Here is a 24,051-nt window from a genome sequence, read left to right on the forward strand (position 1 = left end):
CCCCCTGGCGTCATCGTAGAGAAGCGCTTAGTTGGCAAAAACAAAAGGCGACGTTTGGCGACAACGCACAACAGCGCGAAACCTTATGAAAGGTGCATCAGAAACTTAATACCTTAATTAACGTACAAACTGTATTTTGCTGACCCTGTGATAGTTTGCAACATAACGTATAACCATGCGCAGCAGCAGTTGTGTTGGTTATGTCATGTACTTTTCTAGTTTAAATTTTGGCCATTGTTTCATCATGGTAGAAATAGTTTCATTGTTAATATTATATCATTATTTTCTTATTTTGACAAAATAGAACATGTATACATGGATAGAACGATAGAACTACGACCTACGACCACTACGACCACCATGTAGGGAGTAATGAACAGAAACCAAAAACTGCCACCGCTACTTTCGCTTTCATTATTATTTTCTAGTGGGTGGGTAAAGCGTAAAGCCGCCGGCAAGTGTGGCAGGTGCGCCGGGCAGTCGCGCCGTCAGCAAGGTACCTTGCAATCAGCATCAGCTATCTAGCACCAAGTGCTGCTATAGGAATCCCAGTGCAGCTACACTGAGTCCCAGTACCTACAGTCGTCAACCGCTCGGCACCAGACATGGCAAGGTTGGACGGCAAAGTCGCGCTCATTACAGGTACTGCTCAGGTTCGGATTGGTGCAAAACAACGCGTGATACGGGCTCGCTTTGTCGGGTCGTGTAGCGTGTAGTTCCATACAGTGTAGACCGGAATTAATGGCTGTGTGATAGCGAATATGAGCAATTAAAAAAAAAAAAGGAAAAAAACTGGCGTGGCATCTCACGTACAAAACGTTATTATATGAATGGCTGGATGGCGCGTACTCTCCTCCGCAGGGAGAGCAAAGCTTGTTTTTAGGTGCCAAGGCATTGAACACCCTGTGCATTCGATCGCACACGTTTCCCCATGCAGTTACGACTGTTCGCGATTCTGCTCTTTCCTGTATGTCTCCACGACACGTGCTTCAAAGAATTGTATCCATGACCTCAGTTTCAGTATATTTTAATCATGCGCCCCGTTTGGTGCGATTTCCATTTTGAATATATGTCCTGTCGGTGTGAAGTGCGCGCAAAGGTAAAGTTAAACGAAAGCTTCGTAGACTTAGAAATGTTGCATTGGCCTTGGAACGCCTTTAGGCATTTGAAATGAGCTTATGCAGCCCTGATATTTAGCGGCCTATCACTGCTATCACCGCGCGGAAAAGCGAATGATCTGACGGCCATGCTGACTACCCGTGCGAGTCTCCAAGGGCGTGCGACCTACTGTCGCATGGAGCTGCGCAGCTCGACCATGTTCATATTTGTTGATACCCAAAAGCTCATTCGGAACAACTAGTCAGTCTTGACTGCATACCAGTAACGAGAAGACAGATCAAACTACTTATGTTCGTTTCAGCTCTGCCGCTGATTAGTTAGTGTTTGTGGAAAATAGGGCAGTGCACAACTCACCTGCGGCTATCGACCATCTGTGACAGTCGCTTTTTTAACAAAGCAGCTGTACAGTCTGCGAGTGGCAAGTGTGAATAGGTCTTTAGTTGGGACAGTTTTTCACCACGATTTCAAATCTTCAGTCAAACCTAAGCACAAGATGCAGCACCATGCCCTAGTAAAAAAAATTTTCGGTTTATGACTAGCTTAAGATGGACTCGAATGGACCAATTTGTTCCATTTGGAATTGATTCTCAAAAATTATGGACCATGACTTCATATGTAATCTTGCAAGTGATTTAATAGAACACAACTGCTTCCAATTAATTGGAATTGTGATTTCAAGTGAATTCCACTTGGCTCCAATAAGACTTTTCAGTGGTTCTATTTGGGCCTAAAAGGTTGTTAGAATGCAACATAAAAATTGAACAAACGCGTCCATAACAAGTATTATTTTTGTTATTGTTCATTTTTATCTACAAATTCTGCAAGCCATTTTGGCCCAAGCAGTAGTGGCAGTCAGTACAGAAAAGCTAGCTGCCAACTTGATACATGAGATAATTGCCCAAAACCAATGAATATGCAAAAACACACAAAATATCCTGGAGAAAACCATGGCAAATGATACACAAAGACCTGCTAAATTGTATTCGTTACAGCATCCATAGTGGCTGTAGTAAAATTAAAAAGCTGCGCTTAACAGGCAAGGATTTGACTCAGTAGAAACCTCGGCAGTCATGCAGGCATTGCGAAATCTGGGTGTAGACAAGCGAGTCTTATGTGAAAGTACTGGAAGATATATATATAGTGGCTGCACAGCAATCACAGCTCTGCATAAAGAAAGTAACAAAATTTCTATAAAGAAAGGCGTTTGGAAAGGAAGCACGACCTCCCTAGTACTATTTACAGCTTGCTTAAAGGAAGTACTCAGACCTGTAATGGGAGCAGGTGGGGATAAGATGGAGAATACCTCAGTAATCTGTGATTCGCTGATCACATTGCCTTGCTAAGTAACTGGAGCGTAAATGGAGCGCATTTGGCAAGCACTCGCAGATTATGACTAGCAGCTTACCAGTATCGCTTAAGAGGAAAGTATACTACAGTTCCAACTTACCTGTACTCACCATGCACTGATGAAGAGCAATGAGTAAATTAAAAAGGAGCCGAGAGAAGGCACAAGGAACACCGTCACATTTTGTCACTCAAGCCAGTTGCTCTCAGGAAGCAAAATAGTGCCCCATATTCCTTGAGAGCAGTCTACTGCTTTGGCCACAGACTGAGGTTATTGGCCTCTATAAATGCTCGCAAAAGTGCGGAAGGAGGTCTGGTTCTCCTTTACACTAAAATTTGTTTTTAAATGAAACTATACGACCTGTGATTGGCCACAAATTTTCTGAGGCTCGAATTCGCTCAATATGAAACTATATTCTGCAAACAGGAGTAACCATAACAGCTTGTAACCAACATGCAGTCCCAGCTTCTACAGCCACATCACCTCACATCAGAACAGATGGTTAAAATATCAGCCACAATGGACATGCACAATTACATTATTACGATTAGCCATTTTGCAAATGTATGGATTTAAAAAAGTGCCAACTTACTCTCACTGGCATAATTGTCATGGAGCTGACGAAAAAAGCAGTAGGAGACAACACGTAGTTTAGATAAAATTAAGAAAAGAAGTTATTTTCATGCTAAGTCAAATATGATAATCAGGACCTTCTGACCATATAAAAGTAACATGGAAAAAAAAAAAGCTGGCATTTTGGAGGTTGTACGTTAATGAGATGTCTCTGTTCCCTGCCTATATGACTGTCACTGTATTTGCCAAGTTTGTCTGTGAGGAAATATTGTCAGTACGGGTTTCCTTATCACTAGATATATCATAGCAACACTGAAAGTTTTCCTTCGGAAACCAAGCAAGCCAAAGGTGGCCGACACCAAGTGTCCACGAACCGCTGCTCACCGTGGAGGTGTCTTAACCTGGGAGAGATTTTTGCAAGCACCACGTGATAGTAATATATATTGCGTATCGCAAGGCTTTTGTTAGTAGATGGCATATTATTGGGTGTGCAAAGCTGCATTATTTTGTATATAAAGGTAGCATGCACTTAATGGAACCATTAGCTCCACTTATGGATGCTGTGCTTGACCCTGCTGTCGTGAAATTTGCAGAATAATGTTGCCGTGAGACTGAAATTCATTTTTGATTATTTTATGAGCAGCCAGTTGCAAGAAATGCAAAAGCGAAAGCACTACATTTGCTCGTAGCAGCTCGTTTGGCAGTTCAGGGCCATTGTTTTGCTGTGGCACATATAAATGGTGCTACAGTACTCTCAAAATGGCAGCGTTCAGGTTGCCTTCCGTGTTCTGGTTGGCTGCTGTGGCACCTGTGCAGTGCTGTGCTCATGGTTGCGGAAGGGGAGATCATGTTAAAGGAAAATGGAAACAATTCTCAGAGGTACACAAATTCGAGCCAAATCCTGAGCTCAGAGGTAAAAAGTAAATATAGTGATTAAAGTATGATTTATAGGATTTAGCTTCCCAAACGGGGTTTGGGCCATGAGGCAAGCTGCGGCAGAGGGCTCCAGAAAATTGAGACCACTATGGGTTTTGTAGCCGAGCACCCTAACCACTGCACGACGACACCTGCTTGATAACTAAAAGAATTAATGCATTGCTTGACTGTCTCAATATGATTGATGAATTTTCTGAGCCCTTGTGTTTATCATTGTATCCAGGAAGAGCCAAGTGTTCACTGCTTACAGCTATAGCTATATGTTTTGCTTGGTGGAGCTGTCGCATGCGTACTTGCTGTCACAGTTCCCTCGAGCGTTTTCTTTTTTGTCGTTAGGCGTAGCACTGTGGTCTTTGTGTGCAGGGGCCTCATCGGGGATCGGAGAGGCGACTGCGTTGCACCTGGCCTCCCTAGGCAGCTGGCTGTCACTGACCGGCCGTCGGAAGGAAGCCCTGAACAAAGTGGCTGCCCAGTGCCTTGCCAAGGGCATCCCCCAGGACAAGGTGGGTTGGGACTAGGGGAACACCTATGTACTATGGGCCTGGTGCGCTGCAGCTTTGGCCGAACACGTGGCGCCGTCTGGGAGGCGCCGCTGTAAAAGGCGGCTGACTGGATCCACAACCGTGGGTAGCGCCGACGCTGTGTTCTGATTTCTTCTTGGTTCCCCGTAAGAATAAAAAATAACCGCAGACTGAAACAAGAGCCTGTACTTACTGTTGTCTTTATAGTCATTTCGAATCTCATATCGCACCCATTGCTTTTCGCTTTGGCTGCACATTTCCCACATTTTTTTGTTTTGTTTTGTACAGTACTTCACGCTAGGTTTCTTTCAAGCACACACGAGCGATCGCTTGTTTGTATCGAGCGCGCAGCACGAAAAAAAAAAAAAAATTGGTCTTCTTTTTACTTCTGGACCCAACTCGAGCTTTAAAAGTTGTAACAACTACTACAAGTTGTTTTAACCAGCGCTCAGCAGGCCTTCGGACACGGCCTGTGTTGTAGAGAGCGTGGAGCATTCCTGCCCACCGGGAAATGTTTTTTTTAATGACTTCTTAATGATAGTTTCAAGTTTTTTTTCGGTTTCCTTGGAAATCATACAAGAGCGATGTGTCGCATTGTTAACAGTGGCACCCGGCGCCTTGCAGATGCAACTGGCATCCGTGATATTGTGTGGGTTTGCCAACAACTACATACAAGGAAAAAATGAATTACAACGTGGTGAAGAGACGCCGAAAGGGCCGAATAAAACTTAACTCCAAGCTGATGTCGTAGAAGGCGGTTTTCATTTCGGCAGCGCATTTTCTGAAGATATCCGAGGACCCTTCTGCACTGTGAAGTTCCTCGCGCACTCCATACTTGTGCTGGCTTCGTACGATTTCTGACCGCGCACCAAACAGTTATTCTTAAATTAATTCTCAACATTCTCGATCGCCCGTAATCCCCCGAACAACACGCGCTGCAGAGCTTGCTCAGCCATGGCTGTTTTTCCGCGCACTGCACCGTCACACGTCACCACTCATTTCAATGCATCGAGTAGAAAATAAAAACTACGGTAGAACTGCCAAGCACCGAAAAAGCACGTGCACGCAACGCCCGACACCTTAGAGTACATCTCCAGATACAGCCTGCTCGTCCCGTCCATGGGAAGACGTGATTTTTTTTTTAAGAGCCTTTCTATTAACTGACGGAGCTCAGCTCTCGCTTCTGGGAGGTCTAGCATGCCATCTACACATACACTGCCACCAAGGAGAAAAGCCAGTGCTGCGCATTGCACACTGCCTTAGTTTTTGCTTTCTTTATGTCTTTACTTTCAAAATGCCATTATGCTCAGGTTCCGAATTCCTACTTCAAAGAAAAAAAACCTGAAGAGCCGCCAGCAGAAGCGCTCGCGCGCCGGCGATGCGCTGCACCCAAAGTGCCGGTGGCCTTCTACCAGACGGCATGAATGGATAGCGGCTTTCTTCGCTTTGCTTTTGGTTTATTTTTCAACACATGGTACATGTGTCTCTTACGTAAGCGTGTGGCACGAGGCAGGAAATGACCAACAAAAATTTTCTTCTAACAAGTTTTCTGCCAAGAAGCGTAGACTTCTCGTTCACTCCGCCGCCTCTCTCCGACGAGCAGACATACCACATACGGATGCGCCGGCTGGAGGTGGCACTACTTGTTCCGGAGCAGTGCCGCCTCTATACCAGTGCACTAGGCCCATACACGCTTTCCCTGGCCCTTTAAGGTGTTTCATACACATTTGTGCATGAAACAGATTCACAGGTTTTTCTTTTAATATGTGGCACTGAGGGGTGATTCATTTGTTTCTTGTGAATTTGGCATTTCTCATTTCGAATTTAATTGATATTTCGTGCCATATAGCAAACACAGCAAATTTTATTTAGCAGCAAAAGAAGCGGGCCAGCATGTTCACTAATTTTAGCTGACAGGTATTTTAGGCGGGCAAAATATGATTTTTTTTGTGTGATTTCAGGTGTAATGTGGGTCACCAAGACAGAAGCTGATTTCACTTTTATTTGCCGGTTTATTCGACAAGTTCTGCGTTTTGGTATTGCAAAACATTTTCCATATACCTGTAAAAAAACGTTAAGCACTGACATTTCATTTTAGAAAAAGAACAGATTTTTACTGCAGCAGCATATACCAGTGGAAATGTTGAATATTCTTGTTGAGGTACCTTTCTCACGCAGAGAGAATGCGAGATAACACAAAGCAAGCGTGCTATCTACTGAGAATGAAAAATCGCTTGCAAAATGTTACTCTAACAACATCTACCCATGCGCCGTATTCTGGCTGGATCGAAGGTCATAACTCAAGCAGGCATTCAAGAAAGGAGTACCTTGCTAGGCGAACAAGATGGCAGTAGGAGGGTTAAAGTCTTCATGCGGTAGCGGCCTGTGGGGTGCCGTAGTGCCAGGTGTTGTGTAGCTCAGAGGCAGCTGTCAAGAGTGGCTCTGCGATTGTTCCTTGTATGTAGCAACGTCCATATTCAGCTACTGCCTAAACTTTCACAGAACATGCGACACAACTATAAGCATACTGAAAACAGCTGCCAGAAATACAGGTGCATTAGGTTAGACTTGTACACAAAAAGAGTATGAGCTTTAAATTCATATTATATAGAAGGGAACAAACTGAGAAAGTGCATAAATGAGACTCAGTCAATGTGCCACCCAAACTGTAACTGCATGTACAGCCAGTACTAAATTCATCTTCCGACGGTTTTCCTTTCTAAGAGACATCCCTCCTGAGCAATTACAAAGAATAAAAACATAAATACTCAGTTTTGTATTTATTTCAGAGCACAGATCTCGGGGGGGGTTTTTTTCTGGCTTGAGCAGCTATAGGGCGGCCCAGGGACCACCTTATCACAGCTGGCTAACCTGAGTTGCAATTGGTTCTGCTGGCCCTCACATAATCCGCCATGGTCATCCAACACACAAATGTTTCTGGCAACTTGGCGATCAGCAGGATCATGAGGGAGCCCTTAGCACTATCTCGTCATGCAAATCTTAAATATTTCTCCAAATGCTATTGCATGTTGAGAAAAATGCCCTGCAGAGTAGCACACAAAAGGGAGAATGAAATATTGGAACAAGTGGATTCAAACTACCGCTTTTCACATTCAAAAATTGCGAACCCCACCATAATTTTTCTTCATAAAATTCCTCCGACTGGCCACTTTGTGATGCTGCTAAACCACAAGCAATGCAGTGTTGGACTGTACCATTGCCTAAAAGAGTGCGTTGTGGGGCGAGTCAGTCGGATATATCTTCAAAGTATACTGTGCACACAAACACAAGGACGAGAAGGGTACACACAAAAGCGCAGACTCGCGACTGAATTCATATGGAAGGAAACACATCTTATATGCCTTCATGCGTCATGTCTAGGGCCATGCGCAGTTCAGAAAACTGCCTTCTTTTTTATAAAGGTTTATCGAATGGTCTTTTGCGCAATCATCCCCAAGCTTACTGATGAAAAATGCCTCGGCAAGTTCACATGCGACCTGATCTCTGCTTTTCTTTAAAAATTTTGTTTTCTTTAGCAAAGGCAGGCATGGCTTGCCGCGTGTAGCTTCCGGGCAAGCGCCGCAGTGCAGGGCTAAATTCGACCCCATCATAGCCTTCAACTTGACTGGAAATAAAGCGCACAGGAAGAAGGCCCATTCAACTTCACTCTTCAGGATGCTCGGCTCGAGATCAGTAATCACAACCGTCTTATGTTGGATTTGCACATCCGGGTCCTTCTTGTACAGTTCTGTGTATTCCTGCTACCTCTTCTTTATCTCTGAGGCTTCAGTGAGGTCCTTGCCTCGTTTGTCCTTTATCACGCCCAGCTTAGCAAAGAAGCCTCCTTTGATATTTTTTACTTATACAGAGCTCTTGTGTTCCTTAATTGGCCGTTGTCCTCAACTGCTTGGCACTGTATGTTCAGGAAGGCATTCTTATCTCTCCTTGTTATTTTCTGAAAATCCACATTGAGAACCTTGTATCTTTCTTTTTCCCCCATAACTTTTGCCATCCTCCTTTCCTCAGCTATTTGCAAAGCCTCTTCAGGTAACCAGTTTGCTTTCTTGCATTTCTTTTGCTTTGGAACTACCTTAGTAGCAACTTCTTGTCTTCACAAGTATAGAAAACTGGGCGAGTTGGATAGGATTCATCTTAAAGCAGCGCGAAAACACAGGACTAAAAGGAACAAGAGACGACACAAGCGCTTTTCTAACAACTGAATTTTTATTCGTAGAAAGGTGTAGTTATATAGGAAACAACCCAGATAAAATCAAGATGAGGCACGTGAAAACCACCGCGGTGCCCCTTTTAGAAACAGTGCACGCGCGCAAAGTCAGGATTAAACACTTCAACACAACAAACCTAACAACCTCCCACATGACAAACACCCGCTAACACTTCATCGCTAAATATTCACCGAGAGCGTGAATCTCTTGTCTTATATCACGAACATCAATCCACGTCTCTTCAGGCTCTCTGTCTTGTAGATCTAATTCTTGAAATCGATTCCTCACTTCCACAGCATATTCTAATGGAATTTGATTCAGATCATACCTGAAAGGCCTATTTTTCTGTGTTTTCCTCAATCGAAGCTTAATTTTGGCAACAAGAAGCTGATGATCGGTGCCACAATCGGCCCCAGGCCTTGTTTTTACTGCTTGTATAGCGCTTCTCCATCTCTGCCGGCAAAGAATACAATCGATCTGATTCCTGTACAGACCGTCCAGTGAAGTTCATGTGTACAGGTGCCTCTTGTGCTATTGAAAATGAGTATTTGCTATGGTCAGGTTGTTTTCTTGACAAAACTCTACTAGCCTCTGCCCAGCTTCATTTGGCTCACCAAACCGAACTTGCCTGTAATTCCGGATATTTCTTCACTCCCAACCTTAGCATTCCAGTCTCCTATGAGAAAAACGATGTCTGATGATGGAGTGTGGTCTAAAAGGCATTGCTGGTCCGCATAAAATCTCTCAACGTCAGCTTCTTCAGCAGTAGTGGTTGGTGTATAGACTTGGATAACTGTTATGTTGAAAGGGTGACCTTGGATCCGAAGTGAAATCATTTGGTCGTTTTTGGGGTTGTACCCTAGCACTGCTTTGCCCATTCTTCTGTTTACTATGAGAGCGACCCCATTCCTTCTCCTGGATTCGCGCCCACAATAAAAGACATAATGATCGCCGGAGTTGAATTCTCCCATTCCAGTCCACTTTAGCTTGCTGATACCCAAGATATCAATGTTCAATCTGTCCATTTCTTGCTTGACGACATCCAGTTTACCTTGCGTCATAGATCTTACATTCCATGTTGCGATATATCTCCTTGCAACATCGGACTTTCCGGTCGCTTCCCGACACATCCACAACTGGGCGTCCTTTTGACTTTAGCCCAGCCGCTTCATTCGTCCTGGAGCTACTAGGAATCGCCCTTTGTTCATCCCCAGTAACATGTGGGACGCCTTCCAACCTGGTGGTTGTAGTTGGATTCAGCCAAATGGGAAAAGGAAAATAGCGGACCACCGGTCTGTTTGCTTTTGGGTGGTGCACAGCAAGCATTTTTTCGTTTTTGACGATGTCGCTTGGTAGGTGCCCTAAATGTTAAAAAAATATATGGCTCATTTGACCAGTCGAGAGGTGCTGGAAGAAGGGGCATTGCAGTTTAAACTATTTTCATTATTTATGCATAAAATGTAACCAAATTGGCATAAATATTGTAACAGAAAGAATTATATTTGCAATCTAGAATTTAAGATATGACGGGAGAGACAGCCAAGAGGCCAAACAATGAGGGCCCAGCGTTTGAACACACTTCGTCTTGCTTGTTGACCACACACCACCACTGTCTTCTTCTTTCTCTTTAAGGCTGTGACAATGTGTAAGCTAGCTAGTATAGTTAGGTATATAGTTGTGGGCATTCTTTCGTAGATTACAAGAGTGTACACAACCTGCTTAAGTGCTGGACATTCTCTGGCTCAGTGCAGAAGGGATCAGTAACTACAACTCAAATAGTGGATAGCCACAAGGTTCAATCTGGGCCCCTTTACTATTTTACTCAGCTTTCGTGCAACTGACTTGGAAACTATACAGTATAGCCCATATACAGTTAATGATTTATACAGATGACATCATGATATGGTTTGCTCATAAATGGCTTGAAATGCAGAACACTCAGTGATGGCAATGAGGAAAAAAAATGTTGATGAGCTTAGGGTCTTTGGCTAGGCATGCATGAGGTAGGCGAAGGTACACAATGGCCCCACAGCACAAAGTAAAGCAGTAGCAAGTGCATTATGCTTAACCAAATATGTCTCATCTCGGGGAGGAGGGGCCTGGACCAAGATAGCCAGATGTCCTGTACGCACGGCACGTCAACCCAGGATACTATACCAGGCTCACTTCCATCAGCTGACAAGACAACAGTGGCCAATACTAGAAGCAATAGATAGGGACGCAGTGCGCATCATCGCAGCCTAGCGGAACATACGCCCCTCCCAGTTCACCAAGAATATGCACAGCTGAACGCACTGACTCTACTTATTGAACAAGAGACGAGTCATCTAAAAAGAAAATGCGTTGCTCCCATTGCAGCCATGTATAATCCCCTCCCCCTCCCCTTACTGGTCATAAATTGCAATAAGTGCAAGCAGGACAACTAAACTTTATTGTAAAGCCAAGCCAATAACTCGGAACAGTGGTTGATATCAGTCTAAGAATGTGTACAGCTTGTACAGATGCATTGTTCAATGCCCATATAATGTTTCAATATTCTACCAGAGCAGCAATTCGTCTACAATTTCTTACTGCCACATGTAAAAAAGTATCATATTTTGTGAATTCGTACCATGCATTTCACTACACTTCATCACAAGAAAAGTGAAGAGCCAAATTAAGTTGAGAAAAAATAACTAGAGAAATAAAAAATTTCAACCAAATTAGCCATTTTATTTGCCACATCCTTCAGAGCCTTCAGAGAAGAGCATCAGCCTCACTACTTTTCAGGAGTATCTCAGTAGTGTCCATAGGAAAATTTGAAACAGCGCTCGTCGTTTGTCTTCTTTTGTGATTGTGTATGTTACCGCTGTTCCAAATTTTCTATAGTCATAATGAACCAACTTGCCCAGAAAGAACTGTTAATGCAGTAGTGTCCATTCACTAAGTGCTTGTGCTCAAAAAGAGAAAAAAATAAGCCTAGACACAGGGTGAGCACAGAGCTTGCCTTGCCAGATAGAAAGCTTTGAATTCCTCATAGCGCAATCGCACGTGAAAGCATATGGAAGGCAGTAAAGCTGACAGCACCTTAACATCTGTGGTTGCTAGGCAAAGCTGGTGCTTCCATCAGCTGTCCATTGTTCCTTGCACTGCCTCCAGCATATGGTGGGACACCGTGCAGTGGTGCCCTCAGTGCAGTTAGTGCATAGTTCCCACACTGGTGAAACTGAGCCGTTGGGCTACTGATGCGACAGTTTTATGAAAAATGGCACCTCATAAAAAGAAATAAAATACATGCACTTAATTAAGACTGCTTACATGTGGATAGGCAAAGCATTACTTCTTACATGGCTGTGTTTATTTTGATAAAGTTCTTTTTGCAAGAGCGTTTGTTGTGCATGAAGGTTGGCCCACGTTTTGAAGTTCAAGCATGCTTTGGTGGTGAAACTTACAATTTCTTGGGAGCACCTAGTGGAGCTCTCTTTACAAGCAAAGTTTTGTTTTTCCTTTTGAGTATCTCACCCGCATCTGTGTTCACTCTCCGCGGCCTTGAAGGGTCATTGCTGCGGCTTTGTTCTCCCAGACGCATCTAATCCTCCTGTAGTGCCCCTGGGCTTGACACAATATGTGCGCCTCGCTCGACCGCATGCCTCATGCTGCCCAACTGCACTGTCATGGTATGCGTTCAACAGTGGAGTGATGAGTCATGATTCTGGGACAGTATAGGCCTCAACTACGACTGGAACCATTAGCATCATTGCAAAAGGGAAACGTTAACAAAGGAACACGGTCGTGTGTGCTGGGTTATGTCTGTTTGGTCTGATCACCATGCTCGGTTTTCAGTTGCGATGACCTCTGAACACTTGTTTTTCACTGCAGGTCCTGGTCATTGTGGGGGACGTGTGCAAAGAGGCCGATGTTGCTGCCATAGTGGAGCAGACAGTGAAGCACTTTGGCAAGATCGACATCCTCGTGAGTGTTCCTGGCCGCTCGCGCTGCGCTGCATTTGCCGGTGGCTTGCGAGGAGTGTATGTGCATGTTTGATTTGTATTGTCACCTCTGCAGCAACACGCCTTTGCATCTCACTTTCTGCAAGATTAGTTGGAAACTGTCCAGAACTGTCTTTGGTGTCTATGTGAAGTGTCCACCTGGCAGCCGTGAAATGTGGAGAGAGGAAAATCCCCCTCTCCAGTTTTAGAAGAGAGGAGGAGGAGACTGGACTAAGAATGACTCAGCAAAAATGGATAAAAGAAGGGATTATGAATCAAAATGGAATAGCAGCAGAATTGGCATAGACTAATGAGTGGGGAGACAGGGGAATCAGAATTGGAGTATATTGGAAAGGGAAAGAAAAATTTGTAGATATTCAAGTATCCTTGAACCAAGTTTCACGAGTGAGCCATCAGCCGCAGTCACGGCTGCTGCTTCAATTTGGCTCACTTCTGCTCATGGTAAGCCTCTCAGCAATGGACAAATCTGGCTACTCTCTGTTTGATGGTCTTGGCAGCCTGCCTGGCACAGCAGCAGTCTCTTCTTTAGTGAGATGGTGTATGTGTATGGCATATGTACCTACATAGATTAAATGAAGGGGCAGTGCAGATGGAACTTCATGAAGACGACAGTGTGCAATGCGCAGCGCGAGAGTGTTTTCCAGTTAGAACTTGATGAAGGCGATGATATTTAATGCTCAGCGTGGGAGTGTGTTGCATTTTTACACAAGGTCTGATCGGCTGCAGTGATCACATAGTGCTCTCACGCCTGGGCACGATGATGAAGACGATGATGTCTGCTGTGCAGTGCGAGATGAAATGGCCTGCGATGCACAAGTACATGGCGGCATCTACCGAACACAAGATGTACTGGTTGCAGGAATAAAATGGAATAACGCGAAACTTGCAAGTGTTTGCAGTAGAACCAACACTCTCAAATGCTGCCTCATTTCCTCGGCGTCAATCCATTGATTTCTTCTTCTACCATGGGCTGCATTTGTATCTGCATTGCAGGTGAACAGTGCTGGCATCCTCAAGAATGGCACCACGGAGAACACTCCGCTTGCAGTGTATGATGAAATCATGAACGTGAACCTGCGCAGTGTCTTCCACGTGATGCAGCTTGTCATCCCGCACCTGAAGAAGACAAAAGGTACACACATGTATGTCTCCTTGAGGCCGATGCAAAGGGCAACAACTTATAGAGCATGTTTACAGCACTGTCTTGTGCAGTACTGCAAGGCAGCTGGGAGGCCCCCATGCTGATGGCTTTAGCTGCTGCAGCTGTGCCTGAGAGATGCGTAAATCAGTGCTATACTAGTAGAAAAGTCTGTAGAGTTGATGAGGAAAAAGTAATCTTTTGCATTGTGACCACAGAACAAATGTGACAGATAGTGCACCTTTCCCTTCCTTGAACCAATTATTATTATTAATTTTCTTTCCAGGAACGGTCGTTAATGTTTCGAGTGTCACTGGTCTGCGAGCGGTAAGTGCCATTGATGTTTTGTCTGAAGTATTTGCACGAGCGTGAATTCACTACATGTATCTGAGTATGCTGCCTCTTGCAGTGCAGCAAATGGATTGGAAATACTACTAGTCATGGTTGTGTTGTAATTGGGGTTCCAAGGTTGTAGTAGTATTGTTGTTTCTGTACTTCGTTCTCATGTGAGTCACAATGACTGCCTAGAGTGTAGACGTGCCTATAAAATGAGAGGGAACAGTCAGCTTGCACGCAGGGTTGGATTCTATTGCTACCTCCTCCCTGAAGTCAGTGATGGCTAACGGGAATTAGCCATCTTGAGAAAAGGTGTTTGTGACAGGGGAAATTGTATGCACAAGTGTCACATATACCTGTGGAGTAATCATTGGTTGAGAGTAAATAATTCTCAATTTCCTGCCCATTTAACATTGACAAGCTGTAGACTTTTTTTTTTTTTTTCAGTAATTCTTTATTCTTTATTTATTTCTTTATTCAATGATTACCCCGCTTAGCCCGAGGGCGCTACAGCAGGGGGGTTACAGAGTGGAAAAAAACACATCTTCATTTATGGAGCACACTTGATGACTTGAAAGCAAATAAAGCAAGGTCAGGCTTGGAACTGGCGCTGCTCATGGGGCATGTCCATGGATATTATCTGTGGATCGCAGTGTATAGTTCCGTGGAATTCTAGTTGTGCAAACTAAGAAAGGTTACAGCAAGAGGAACCGTAGCGATGGTGTTGCCAAAGCCGCATTCTCCTGGCATGCCCTCACGTGATCATACCATAGCAGAGGTGGCAGCGTTGCAGTGTCTGTCACACGCTAATCAAAAGGCAGCACAAAGCAGCAATGCAGTGTGATGGAAACAGAAATGCCCAAAGTATGCGAGAGTTCCTTCAGGTTGTCTCAGCATCTATCACTCTAGCACACCTGCTGCAGTCGTACACGAAGAAATGACAAACGAAACAGCGTCGCACCTCTGACTGTGAACACTGTACTATGTGGTATGCCCCCATCATGTTTTCTCAGGTGGATGTCGTAGTCATAACATGTTTGTCATTCTCTCAGCACAACGTGGTTGGAGTACAAGTCGAAAACGGATGAGGAGGCACGGAGAGGCACATCGGCCAAATGTCAGTGGCACGCCTTTCTCAGCCTTCCCATCCTTCTTCAACTTCTGACTCCACAGTTGTGACACTTCTTGAACATCTGTTTCTGCACCCTTTTGGGACTGTTGTTTTGCTGCCAAGTGTACCCATCTAAAAACGTTGCGCATAAAAACACGAAAACACAAAGAGAGAACACGACGGACAAGAGTGCTCTTATCTGTCCTGTTCTCTCTGTGTTTTCGTGTTTTATGTATGCCGTTTTAACATGGATCATTACCGACTAGCCCAACTTTCTACTTTACTGAACACTATTTGCCAAATGTACCAGAGCCACTTGGACCCACCAACAATGCCAACAATGCAATATAGAAGATGTACACAGAAACAGTGGGTGGACAGGGCTTTACTATTATTGCGAAAATTGTGCTCGCTGTTTTGGTGCGCAGTTCCCCAACGTGGTGGCCTACAATGTGAGCAAGGCGGGCCTAGATCAGCTGACCCGCACCGCTGCCCTTGGTGAGCCATGGCAAGTGGGGGAGGGAACAAACACTGCCCCGCACTGCACGAGGCACACATTTAGAGCAAGTTCAAGTGGCTTAAGGCCAAGGAAACAGATGCATGCGTTTTGTGCTAGATCTTGTTTTGCTATTTTCGGAAATGAAAAGTTGCAGCTATTGCTGATTTAATAGTTGGTCAGCTGTGTGCAGGCATGCAGCTGGAGCTGTGGCAGACATCTTTCAGACATAGAGGAATGGTATGCCGCTGTTGCTTTATTGTATAATATGGAACAGGGGAGCTGGTCATACACCCTGCTTAGTGTATGGAAATGTACTAGCCTGCAAAAATGTTTTTGCAAACTCAAAACAAGCTGCAACTCCTGAACATTTAGGCGGACCCCTCCTGTGGATCTTATGTCACTTAAATGAATCCAGAGAAGCACTCTGAGTATTATGTACTAACTCTTCCTGACATAGTGGATGTGGCAATCGCTTTGGTCCACTACTGCTGTTCTCTTTTTATGAACGATAAAGTGCAAGAGGCTAGCCATGAGAGGCAAAGTGAGGAGCTGGATCTAAAAAAAAAAAATATCTTTTTATTGTGTGCTGGCTCTAAATATGTAATTTAGTTTCATGTTAAACAATCCTTGAAGACACATGTGGCATGTTATTTAAGCCTTTTTTTATGGAGAGCCTTCAATTAATTTTGTCACAGGCATCTTGTTCACTTGAGATTGAGCAATACAATAAGGGTCAAGTTATCACCCTACCTATCACAAGGCTAGAATTACAGGTTGAAGCTGTCACTTCAGGAAAATGAATATAGACGTTTTTTCTCTTCTCTTCTCGCAATGAGATTCACTAAAATTGCTAGGCCTGCTGTGAGTGATCTTTATGTGGTGTGGAATTTTTATTTGCCAGTCTAAGATGGCTGGTGCCTTATTTTTTTCTTAGTTGACAGTTGTGCTCAGAAGGATAACAAGCTTTTTGTGGAAAAATAAGTTCCCTTATGCTCAGTGCCATATTTTGGCAAATGCACTTGGGAAACCATGTGGACCAAAGTACATTGTTTACCTGCGAAGTCACCTTGTACAATTTGGAAAGTGTACACACACTTTTCGAGTATTTTTTGCAAAGGTACGACTGTCAAAATGCTCTCCCAGACTGGCTGTTGCTGAGTGAGACATTGTATAGTGTAAGGGTTGAGCTGGAGGGTATGTGCATGTGTTATGAAGATATGAGGACAAAGTTCCTACCTATAAAGTTACACCCACTTTGTTCTGGTTATGTAGCGTAATAAATACTGCTCACTTTTAGTCTCCCCATCCCCCACCCCCTTTTGTCTGCCTTAGAGATTTACAGTGCTTTTTTCTTTTTCTTTTCTCCTCTTCCAGAGCTGGCTGCTGACGGCGTCCGGGTGAATGCAGTGAAGTGTGTAGTATGATTACTTCTGTAATGCCGCAGCTAATGGCTGTTCCAAGTGGTAGCAGAGGACTTGAATCGTGTTCCCTCTTCCCCCCCCCCCCCCCCCTCCCTCCTTGGTCTTTGCAGCCCTGGTGTCATTATTACAGAGGTGCACAAGCGAGGCGGCATGTCAGATGCCCAGTATGCGGAGGTGAGCGGTTGCAGAATGTTCTCTGTTTTGCTTTCTCTTAGCACACCTTCTAATGTGGCAGACAAAGCAGAGAAAATTCGTGTGCAACAAGTTCTTGGTCTTAAAAGGTGGGCAGTCACTACTGTTGCCCTTTCTCTCGGGTGTGCAGGTATCAGTTCTCTGCCACTCTGAACTGCAAATAGAATATTTTCGAGTAGAACTCTTGTTTGGGTCAGTTGGTACATTTCTTCCACATTGGGTCCTTTACTTTTTCGAAGTTTCCACACTGAACCTGCCATAGTTTATGTCAACCTGATCGCTGTCTCTACATGCCAGTCCAGAGTTCTTTCCTACTGCTTAAAAGTTCAGTCTCTATTCGGCATTTTGGAGCCATCTTGCGGCCACGTCAGGCACATCTGCAAAATACTTGTCGGAGTATTGGAGGCAAGTCTGGTTGTTTCAAGACTGTCTATGGCTTCTTCTTGTGCTCGGCAAAGAGCCAGGGAAAGAAAACAGTCGCTTTCAGGAGATGAGGCAGCTGGCAGAAAGCTCTACTGAGTTTCTATGGCAATGTGCACTGTAGAGTCTGATCTGTCACTGAAAGGGGCCTTCTGCTGGAAGCGCCCGACAGATCACTGTTCCCCGCCGGGTTGGTGCAGTGGTTAGGGCGCTCGACTACTGTGCCCAAAGATGCGAGATCGGATCCCGACCTCGGCGGCCGCTTTTCGTTAGGGGCAAAAAGCAAGACGCCCGTGTGCTGTGCGATGTGTGCACGTTAAAGAACGCCAGGTAGTTGGAATTTCCGGAGTCCTCCAATAAGGCGTTTCTCACAGCCTGAGTCGCTTTGGGACGTCAAACCTCACAAACCACACCATATCACTGTGCTTGGAGGTGTGGGTCTACCTGAAAAATCCTAGTGATTTTGGAAAAAGGACCCAAGTTCAGTCTGGCACCTTGTGCCCAGCATCCAGAGTATCTTGCCATTAGAAAAGTGGCTAGCTGTGGTACGAACGGAGCAACGGTGTTCCCTACCTGAAGACTAGTCTTGATCGCAGTCTTCGTAGTAAGCCACATCTTCAGAAGATTTCGAATCTTCTAAAGGACTATGCAATGACCTTGTGCTGCAGGCTGACAAAGAGGCCGGATTTGCCGTTATGCTGGCTGGTGTGTTTCGTGACAAGGCTTTGGATGCAATTCATAAGAACTTAAAGAGGTGCCGTTTAAAGTTCGAAAACAAGAGTCAAGCTCTTCAGATTCTAGAAGATTTGCATCTACTAGAAGGCATGAAGAAGCTGGCACAGGAAATAAAAGGCAGGAAAAAGGCTGGACTCTCGGAAGTTCTTTTCTCTACAAAAACCCACAAACCTGAGGGTATGGCAATGTCTTGTCAGTCGACACTGTCAGGCTCATCTTGGCACCTTGGTGGGCGATGACTCTTTCCTTGTGCACAGTTCATGTGATGTGCTGAAGCACCTAGAGACTTTGCCCCAAGAACTACTTCGCATTCTTTATCGACATTGAAGAAATGTTTTATTCAGTTCCTCACCAAGGACTTTTAAGTGCTGTCAAGAAAAAGATTCAATCCACTGGTTAAGTCCGCTTTCAAAATGCAGCAGGAGTAAGCATTGACAGTTTTATTTCGTTGCTGGAATTCTACCTTAACTGTTCTTTGTGATCTCTTTTGTGTGTTCTTTCTCTTGGCTGTGGGAGCTGACATCTGGTGCCACCTTATTGATCCTTATGTAGTCTTCATACAGAAGTATGTATGTATGTCCTGCGTGGGCCACGCAAGCTGAACTACTTGCTAAGGTGCGGGTTCGAACCTCAGTGGCAGCAATGCTTTTTGTGACGTACCTGAGGTGAGGTGCAGATTATAGTAATGCCTACGAATCGCCTAGCTTGCACAGATAAATGACCTTAGATAATGGTAGCAGCATATGATTTCTTGGTTATTCTAACGGACATTTCAGAGCATGGGTTGGACGCTGTAGTCGCAAAGGTCATGTCTGTGTTCTCAAACCACAGCCAGGGTCCCAGTTACACCAAAGAGGTCCCAACAGATGGTGAACTCCAGTTCTTGGATATCAGGCTGCTATTTCCTAAAGAAGGCTTCTGTTGAATGTGTAGTCCACATTCAAAGAAAGAATTGCTTTCATTTGACAGCGCACATTCAAAACTTGTTGTTTTGAATGTGCGCTTGTTTTGAAGAAGTTGGGCGGTTGTTTCTAACTCTCTGCAAGCGGCTTTGAACAAATCATGCCCCCATATGGTTTCGTCAAGCTTTAGCGCTCAAGTTCAGCGGCTAAAAGAAGCAGAATACCCGTCATCATGATTTCTTCTGTGTACGAAACCTTGCGTCAGAAATTTAATCAACGTCCTGATACCAGCGAACTAGTTTTGCATAATCGTATGGCGGTAGTAAAATCTTGTTACAAGAGACACTCGGTTATTAGAGACACTTTAAAATGGTTTGGTTCATTTTTTCTGTTTGCCATGGTACATATCAACATTGCATACAAGAAACATGGTTACAACAAACACTCTGTTACTAAAGAGCAACTTCTACAGGTCTTTAAAGTAACTCCTCCACTATTTAGAAGAGACACAACCCAGGTATGCTCATGCAATGCAGCTGACTTGTACAAACATGTATGTGTGGCAGTTTAGATTTCGTTATCTAAATTCTGTTCTACATCAGTGGCCTTTTTTGGTTGTAATATGTCAGGAACCGAGAAGGAGTGCCTCTTTTTTACTGAGAAGTCAAAAATTACAAGGGCTCAACGCTGCTGAACCAAATATTGAGCGAAAGCATTAGCTGCGGGTGACTGAGCATTCTTCTTTTTCTCTTTTTCTTCTTCCTCAGCCCACATATAAAGCCCTGCTTTAACCAAGCCGTATGAATGTACTCTAGTGGCCTATAGGGGTAACGTGAATGCCAGGGCCCTAGCAGGCTGATTCTGACATGACTGTCTCATGTGAAATGAGATACCCAAGATGGCAGCTCCTGCCAGCCCGTGTGTCACGTGGGGTGTGACGTCACAGCGTCACGTGGGTAAGATGTAACGGCGGCCGGTTCATGCGAAGGTTTGAAAGTGCAAGTAGTATTGCTTTCACAATAAAATGTCCCTGTTGTTTCAGTCGCACAGGAATGTGATGACAGTGGCTGAAACGACGGGGACATTTTGACTTCCCAGTAAAGAGGAGGCACTCCTCGGTTCCTGGCATATTGTAGCAAAACAGGACACTGATGCTGAACAGAATTTAGATAAGGGAATTTAAACTGCCATACATACAAGTTGGTAAGAAGTTTTGGTTACAAGAGACATCTTTTTCGGGTCCGTTCAAGTGTCTTTTGTAATGGGGATTTACTGTGCCGTATATACACAAGGTTTCGCACAATGTTAAGAGAGTAGCAAGCAGCCATAACATTCAAGTCGTATTCTCAGCCCCTTGAAAGGTTTCTAAACTTTGTGCAATGAATAGCCGAGAAAAACAACCAGCTTGTACAGTGAAACATCAGAAGAAGCTCACCAAATGCATGACTCATGTTGTGTACCAAGTTCCCCTAAGCTACAGGCTCATTTACATGGGACAAACAGGTCGTTGTTTCAATGAGCGCGCAAGGGAACACTGCCAAAATCTGCGCAATAATGGAGGCAGCTTCCTAGTGGACCACTGCAAATTGTGCAGAAATTGCCGTCTTTAGTTTGAAAAAACTATTTTCTTGAGGAGTGGAAAGGATAGAATCCGCCTTTTGTGGAAGGATGTGGCGCCATCATGCGGTAGCTGCGAGAAACACATTGGATGGCAGTGTAGAAGACGACATGAAAGCGCATCATGCGAAATGGCCACGCAAACGCTGGTAGAAAGCTAAAGCTCCCCCCTTTTTTTTTCTTCGGGGCGGAAAGTAGTGACAGTGATTGCAGTATCTTGTTCACGCAGTATGGGGGAATCTTTCAGCGTTTCCACAATCCACTCATAACGCATGCATATACTATCTTCCTACTGTAAGAGAGTGTAGTGCGGGCCATGGCGCAGGCTGTGTTCGGCGTGACAGATTGAGGCGCTCTCAGCGTGCATATTCACGACAGAGTTAAATTTATTGTAAAAAAAAAAAATTCTAAAGGAGAGCCCAGAGGCAGAGAGAGAGAGGGAGAGGGATCTCAAAGGGCAAAGCAGCCAGGGGTTTGTTGATGCTGCAGAGCTAGGTGGAATCGTCTACGGTGACTTACGAGCGGCGTATATGCGCGGGGCATCTTGAGTTACCGAGCACAATACGGTCACCATGGTGCCGGCATGGTGCGATGGGCGTCGCTTCCTCCTCGCGTCATCTACAAGCGTGCAGCTATAGGATTTCATCTACGCAGCTTGGCAGAGAGGCACTTATCCACACCCCCTGAACAGGACATTGTCCCAGCCGGAATGCACAACAAAAGCCTGCAGGAAACGAGCGGCATATTTCTGGCAATGGATGATTCAGCGCTGTAGCCGGTTTCTGCCCCCAGTACGGATGTGGTTGCAGTGGTGAAAAGGTTCTCGATGCACAGAGGATGGTCATTCTGTTGTGAAAGGATTCACAACCTTTCTGCCTCCGCAGCAATTTCTGCGGAATTAACGACCTGGTGACACATGCGCATTTCCTACATATCGGATGCGCATGTCTGTCAAGAACCAACCTTGTTCTACATTCAGGGCGCTCCACTCCGCAAGTGAACGAGCATGAACCATCCAGGAGACTAACTTGTGCCGGCCTGTTTCCTTGCCGTTGCAGACGATTGGACGAAGACGACGACTTTCAAGCTCCCTAACGAAATGGTGCCGATTGCGTACACCGAAGGAACAAAATCCGAATGCTTTAATGAAAACGAAGGCGAGCCTGTAAGGTAAAAAAAAAAAAAACTGCGTCGTGCAAGCGTGTAAAGTGCGTCATATGCTCCAAGCGGCAAAAACACAGATACTACAGGTATGTATGCATCTAAAGGAAATGTGCATGATGAAAAGTGCCTACTGGAGCTTGCACCAAGCCTGTAACGCACCAGTGATAGTTTGTTCTCATCCTCGCGTTGGCATTTATTCTGTTGATCTGATGATCTGATGTGCTGCGTCAACTGTTGCTCCATGAGCATGTGATAGATGGGTGATTGCATGTGTGATACGGCTGGGTTGAGTACAAAAAGACAGGTTTGAAGCGAAATAAAATTCAGTTGTTAGTGGCGCTAGCCCTGTTCTTTGTGTGCCTCCTTTGTCCTCATCTGTCGTGCCATACTATTAGTTAATTTGGACTGCAAATGTTGAGAGCTCTGCTGCCAGCATTTGTACAGCTCTCAAGCAGCCGAAATACTCCCTGTGACCCATTTTAAAAACCCCTAGCCGAGGGTAACGATTTGTACACTGGCCATGATGTGGTAAAAAAAGAAAAAAAAAAAACCTGCCCCTCTTATTAGTTAGCTGCTTATATTAGCCTGTCTCGTTGATAATGCAGTTTGCACCTTCCAGTAGGGCTGCTTTTCCCACTGCCTTTGTAAACACATACACCCCGCTTCGCTTTATAATCATTTCGAGATTGTGTTCGCTGCCTTTGGGGTTAACAATGCGTGGTATTATGTGCGTGCAGTTCCTGGAACACTGCAAGACCACCCATGCCATGGGCCGCGTGGGGACTGCGGACGAGGTGGCACGAGCCATCGGCTTCCTGGCCTCGAACGACGCCTCCTTCATCACGGGGCAGACCCTGGCCATCGATGGGGGACGCAGCATCATGTGCCCCCGATAGAGCACCAGACTCAGTCCTTCACCTTCCAGCGCCCTCTTGTTGCCCACACTCTGAACAGTGGATTCGAGTTTGGGAGTGCTTCCAGCTGTTTATCTGTGCTAATTAACTTGTGAATGAATTGAATATTTTGAACTTGGCGGGAAAATACATTCCTATTTTCATAACAACCTTGTTGGCTCTTGTTACATGCACCTAGAATATGGTGCGATTCATGTTGGTCGTGTTTTCTTTATAACAGATAGCCGCTTTAAGCAATGATTGCGTTGTGTTGCTTGAGTTGAGCCTTTCATCTTTCTACATTCAGGTGTCCCCAGGATGGTTGATGTGAAGCCTGCAGCGGCAATTCATTTTAGCTATGGTTCGAAATAACATTGGCTCGGCTCCTTAAGATTGTACCAGCCAGGCTTCCTCCTAAATTCATAGTACTGGACTAAGAAAATGTGCCTGTAGGCAATGCATTAAGTCACTCTTGCACATACTCACCATGGGGGCTCAGTGTTTAGGGCACTCAGCTACTCAGCCTGGGAAAATCAGGTGCGCTCTTGGCTCTGGAGACCATGTTTTGATGGAGGCGAAACGCAAAGCACCCGTGTACTGTGATATCTCAGTGCACACTAAAGAACTGTAGGCGGTCTTAACTATGTGGAGTCCTCTACTATGATACTTCTCATAGCCAAAGTCACTCTGGGACGTTAAAACCCGAATCGAACCAAAGATGCCTGGAAACACAATGTTGCTGAGGCTTGCAAAACCTGCCAAGTGTGAATGGGCACTCATATCGGAGACTATAGAAATCGCCAAACCACTCTCTGTATCTCTGTCTATACCACTGTCTGCTCAGTGACACTTGGAAAATTGATTTACTTATTTCTGTAACTTAACAGCCAGTCTCATCAATTTAAATTTTGTAT

The 24,051-nt window shown here is 44.8% G+C and overlaps 1 protein-coding gene across 1 annotated transcript; it reads left to right on the forward strand.

The window, feature by feature from the left end:
- The first annotated feature begins 349 nt into the window (after window positions 1-349).
- Window positions 350-23,307, forward strand: LOC146194375 (uncharacterized). Its single transcript, XM_084597382.1, has 9 exons — window positions 350-642; window positions 4,337-4,476; window positions 12,579-12,671; window positions 13,703-13,841; window positions 14,134-14,174; window positions 15,723-15,792; window positions 17,168-17,204; window positions 17,325-17,388; window positions 22,982-23,307. Exons 1-9 carry the CDS (start codon window positions 606-608, stop codon window positions 23,138-23,140), a joined length of 780 nt encoding a protein of 259 aa, XP_084453508.1. The 5' UTR covers window positions 350-605; the 3' UTR covers window positions 23,141-23,307.
- The last annotated feature ends 744 nt before the right edge of the window (window positions 23,308-24,051 follow it).

Source organism: Amblyomma maculatum, chromosome 3 (genome assembly GCF_055883805.1).
Source record: "Amblyomma maculatum isolate TAMU_Amacu chromosome 3, ASM5588380v1, whole genome shotgun sequence".
Lineage (NCBI taxonomy): Eukaryota > Metazoa > Arthropoda > Arachnida > Ixodida > Ixodidae > Amblyomma > Amblyomma maculatum.

Bases quoted from the DNA above. Each gene is read 5' to 3' on its own strand.
- LOC146194375 (XM_084597382.1), top strand. From the start codon at position 606: ATGGCAAGGTTGGACGGCAAAGTCGCGCTCATTACAG. The intron at 4,477-12,578 runs GTGGGTTGGGAC...TTTTCACTGCAG, and splicing joins AGGGCATCCCCCAGGACAAG to GTCCTGGTCATTGTGGGGGA. The intron at 17,205-17,324 runs GTGTGTAGTATG...TGGTCTTTGCAG, and splicing joins GTCCGGGTGAATGCAGTGAA to CCCTGGTGTCATTATTACAG.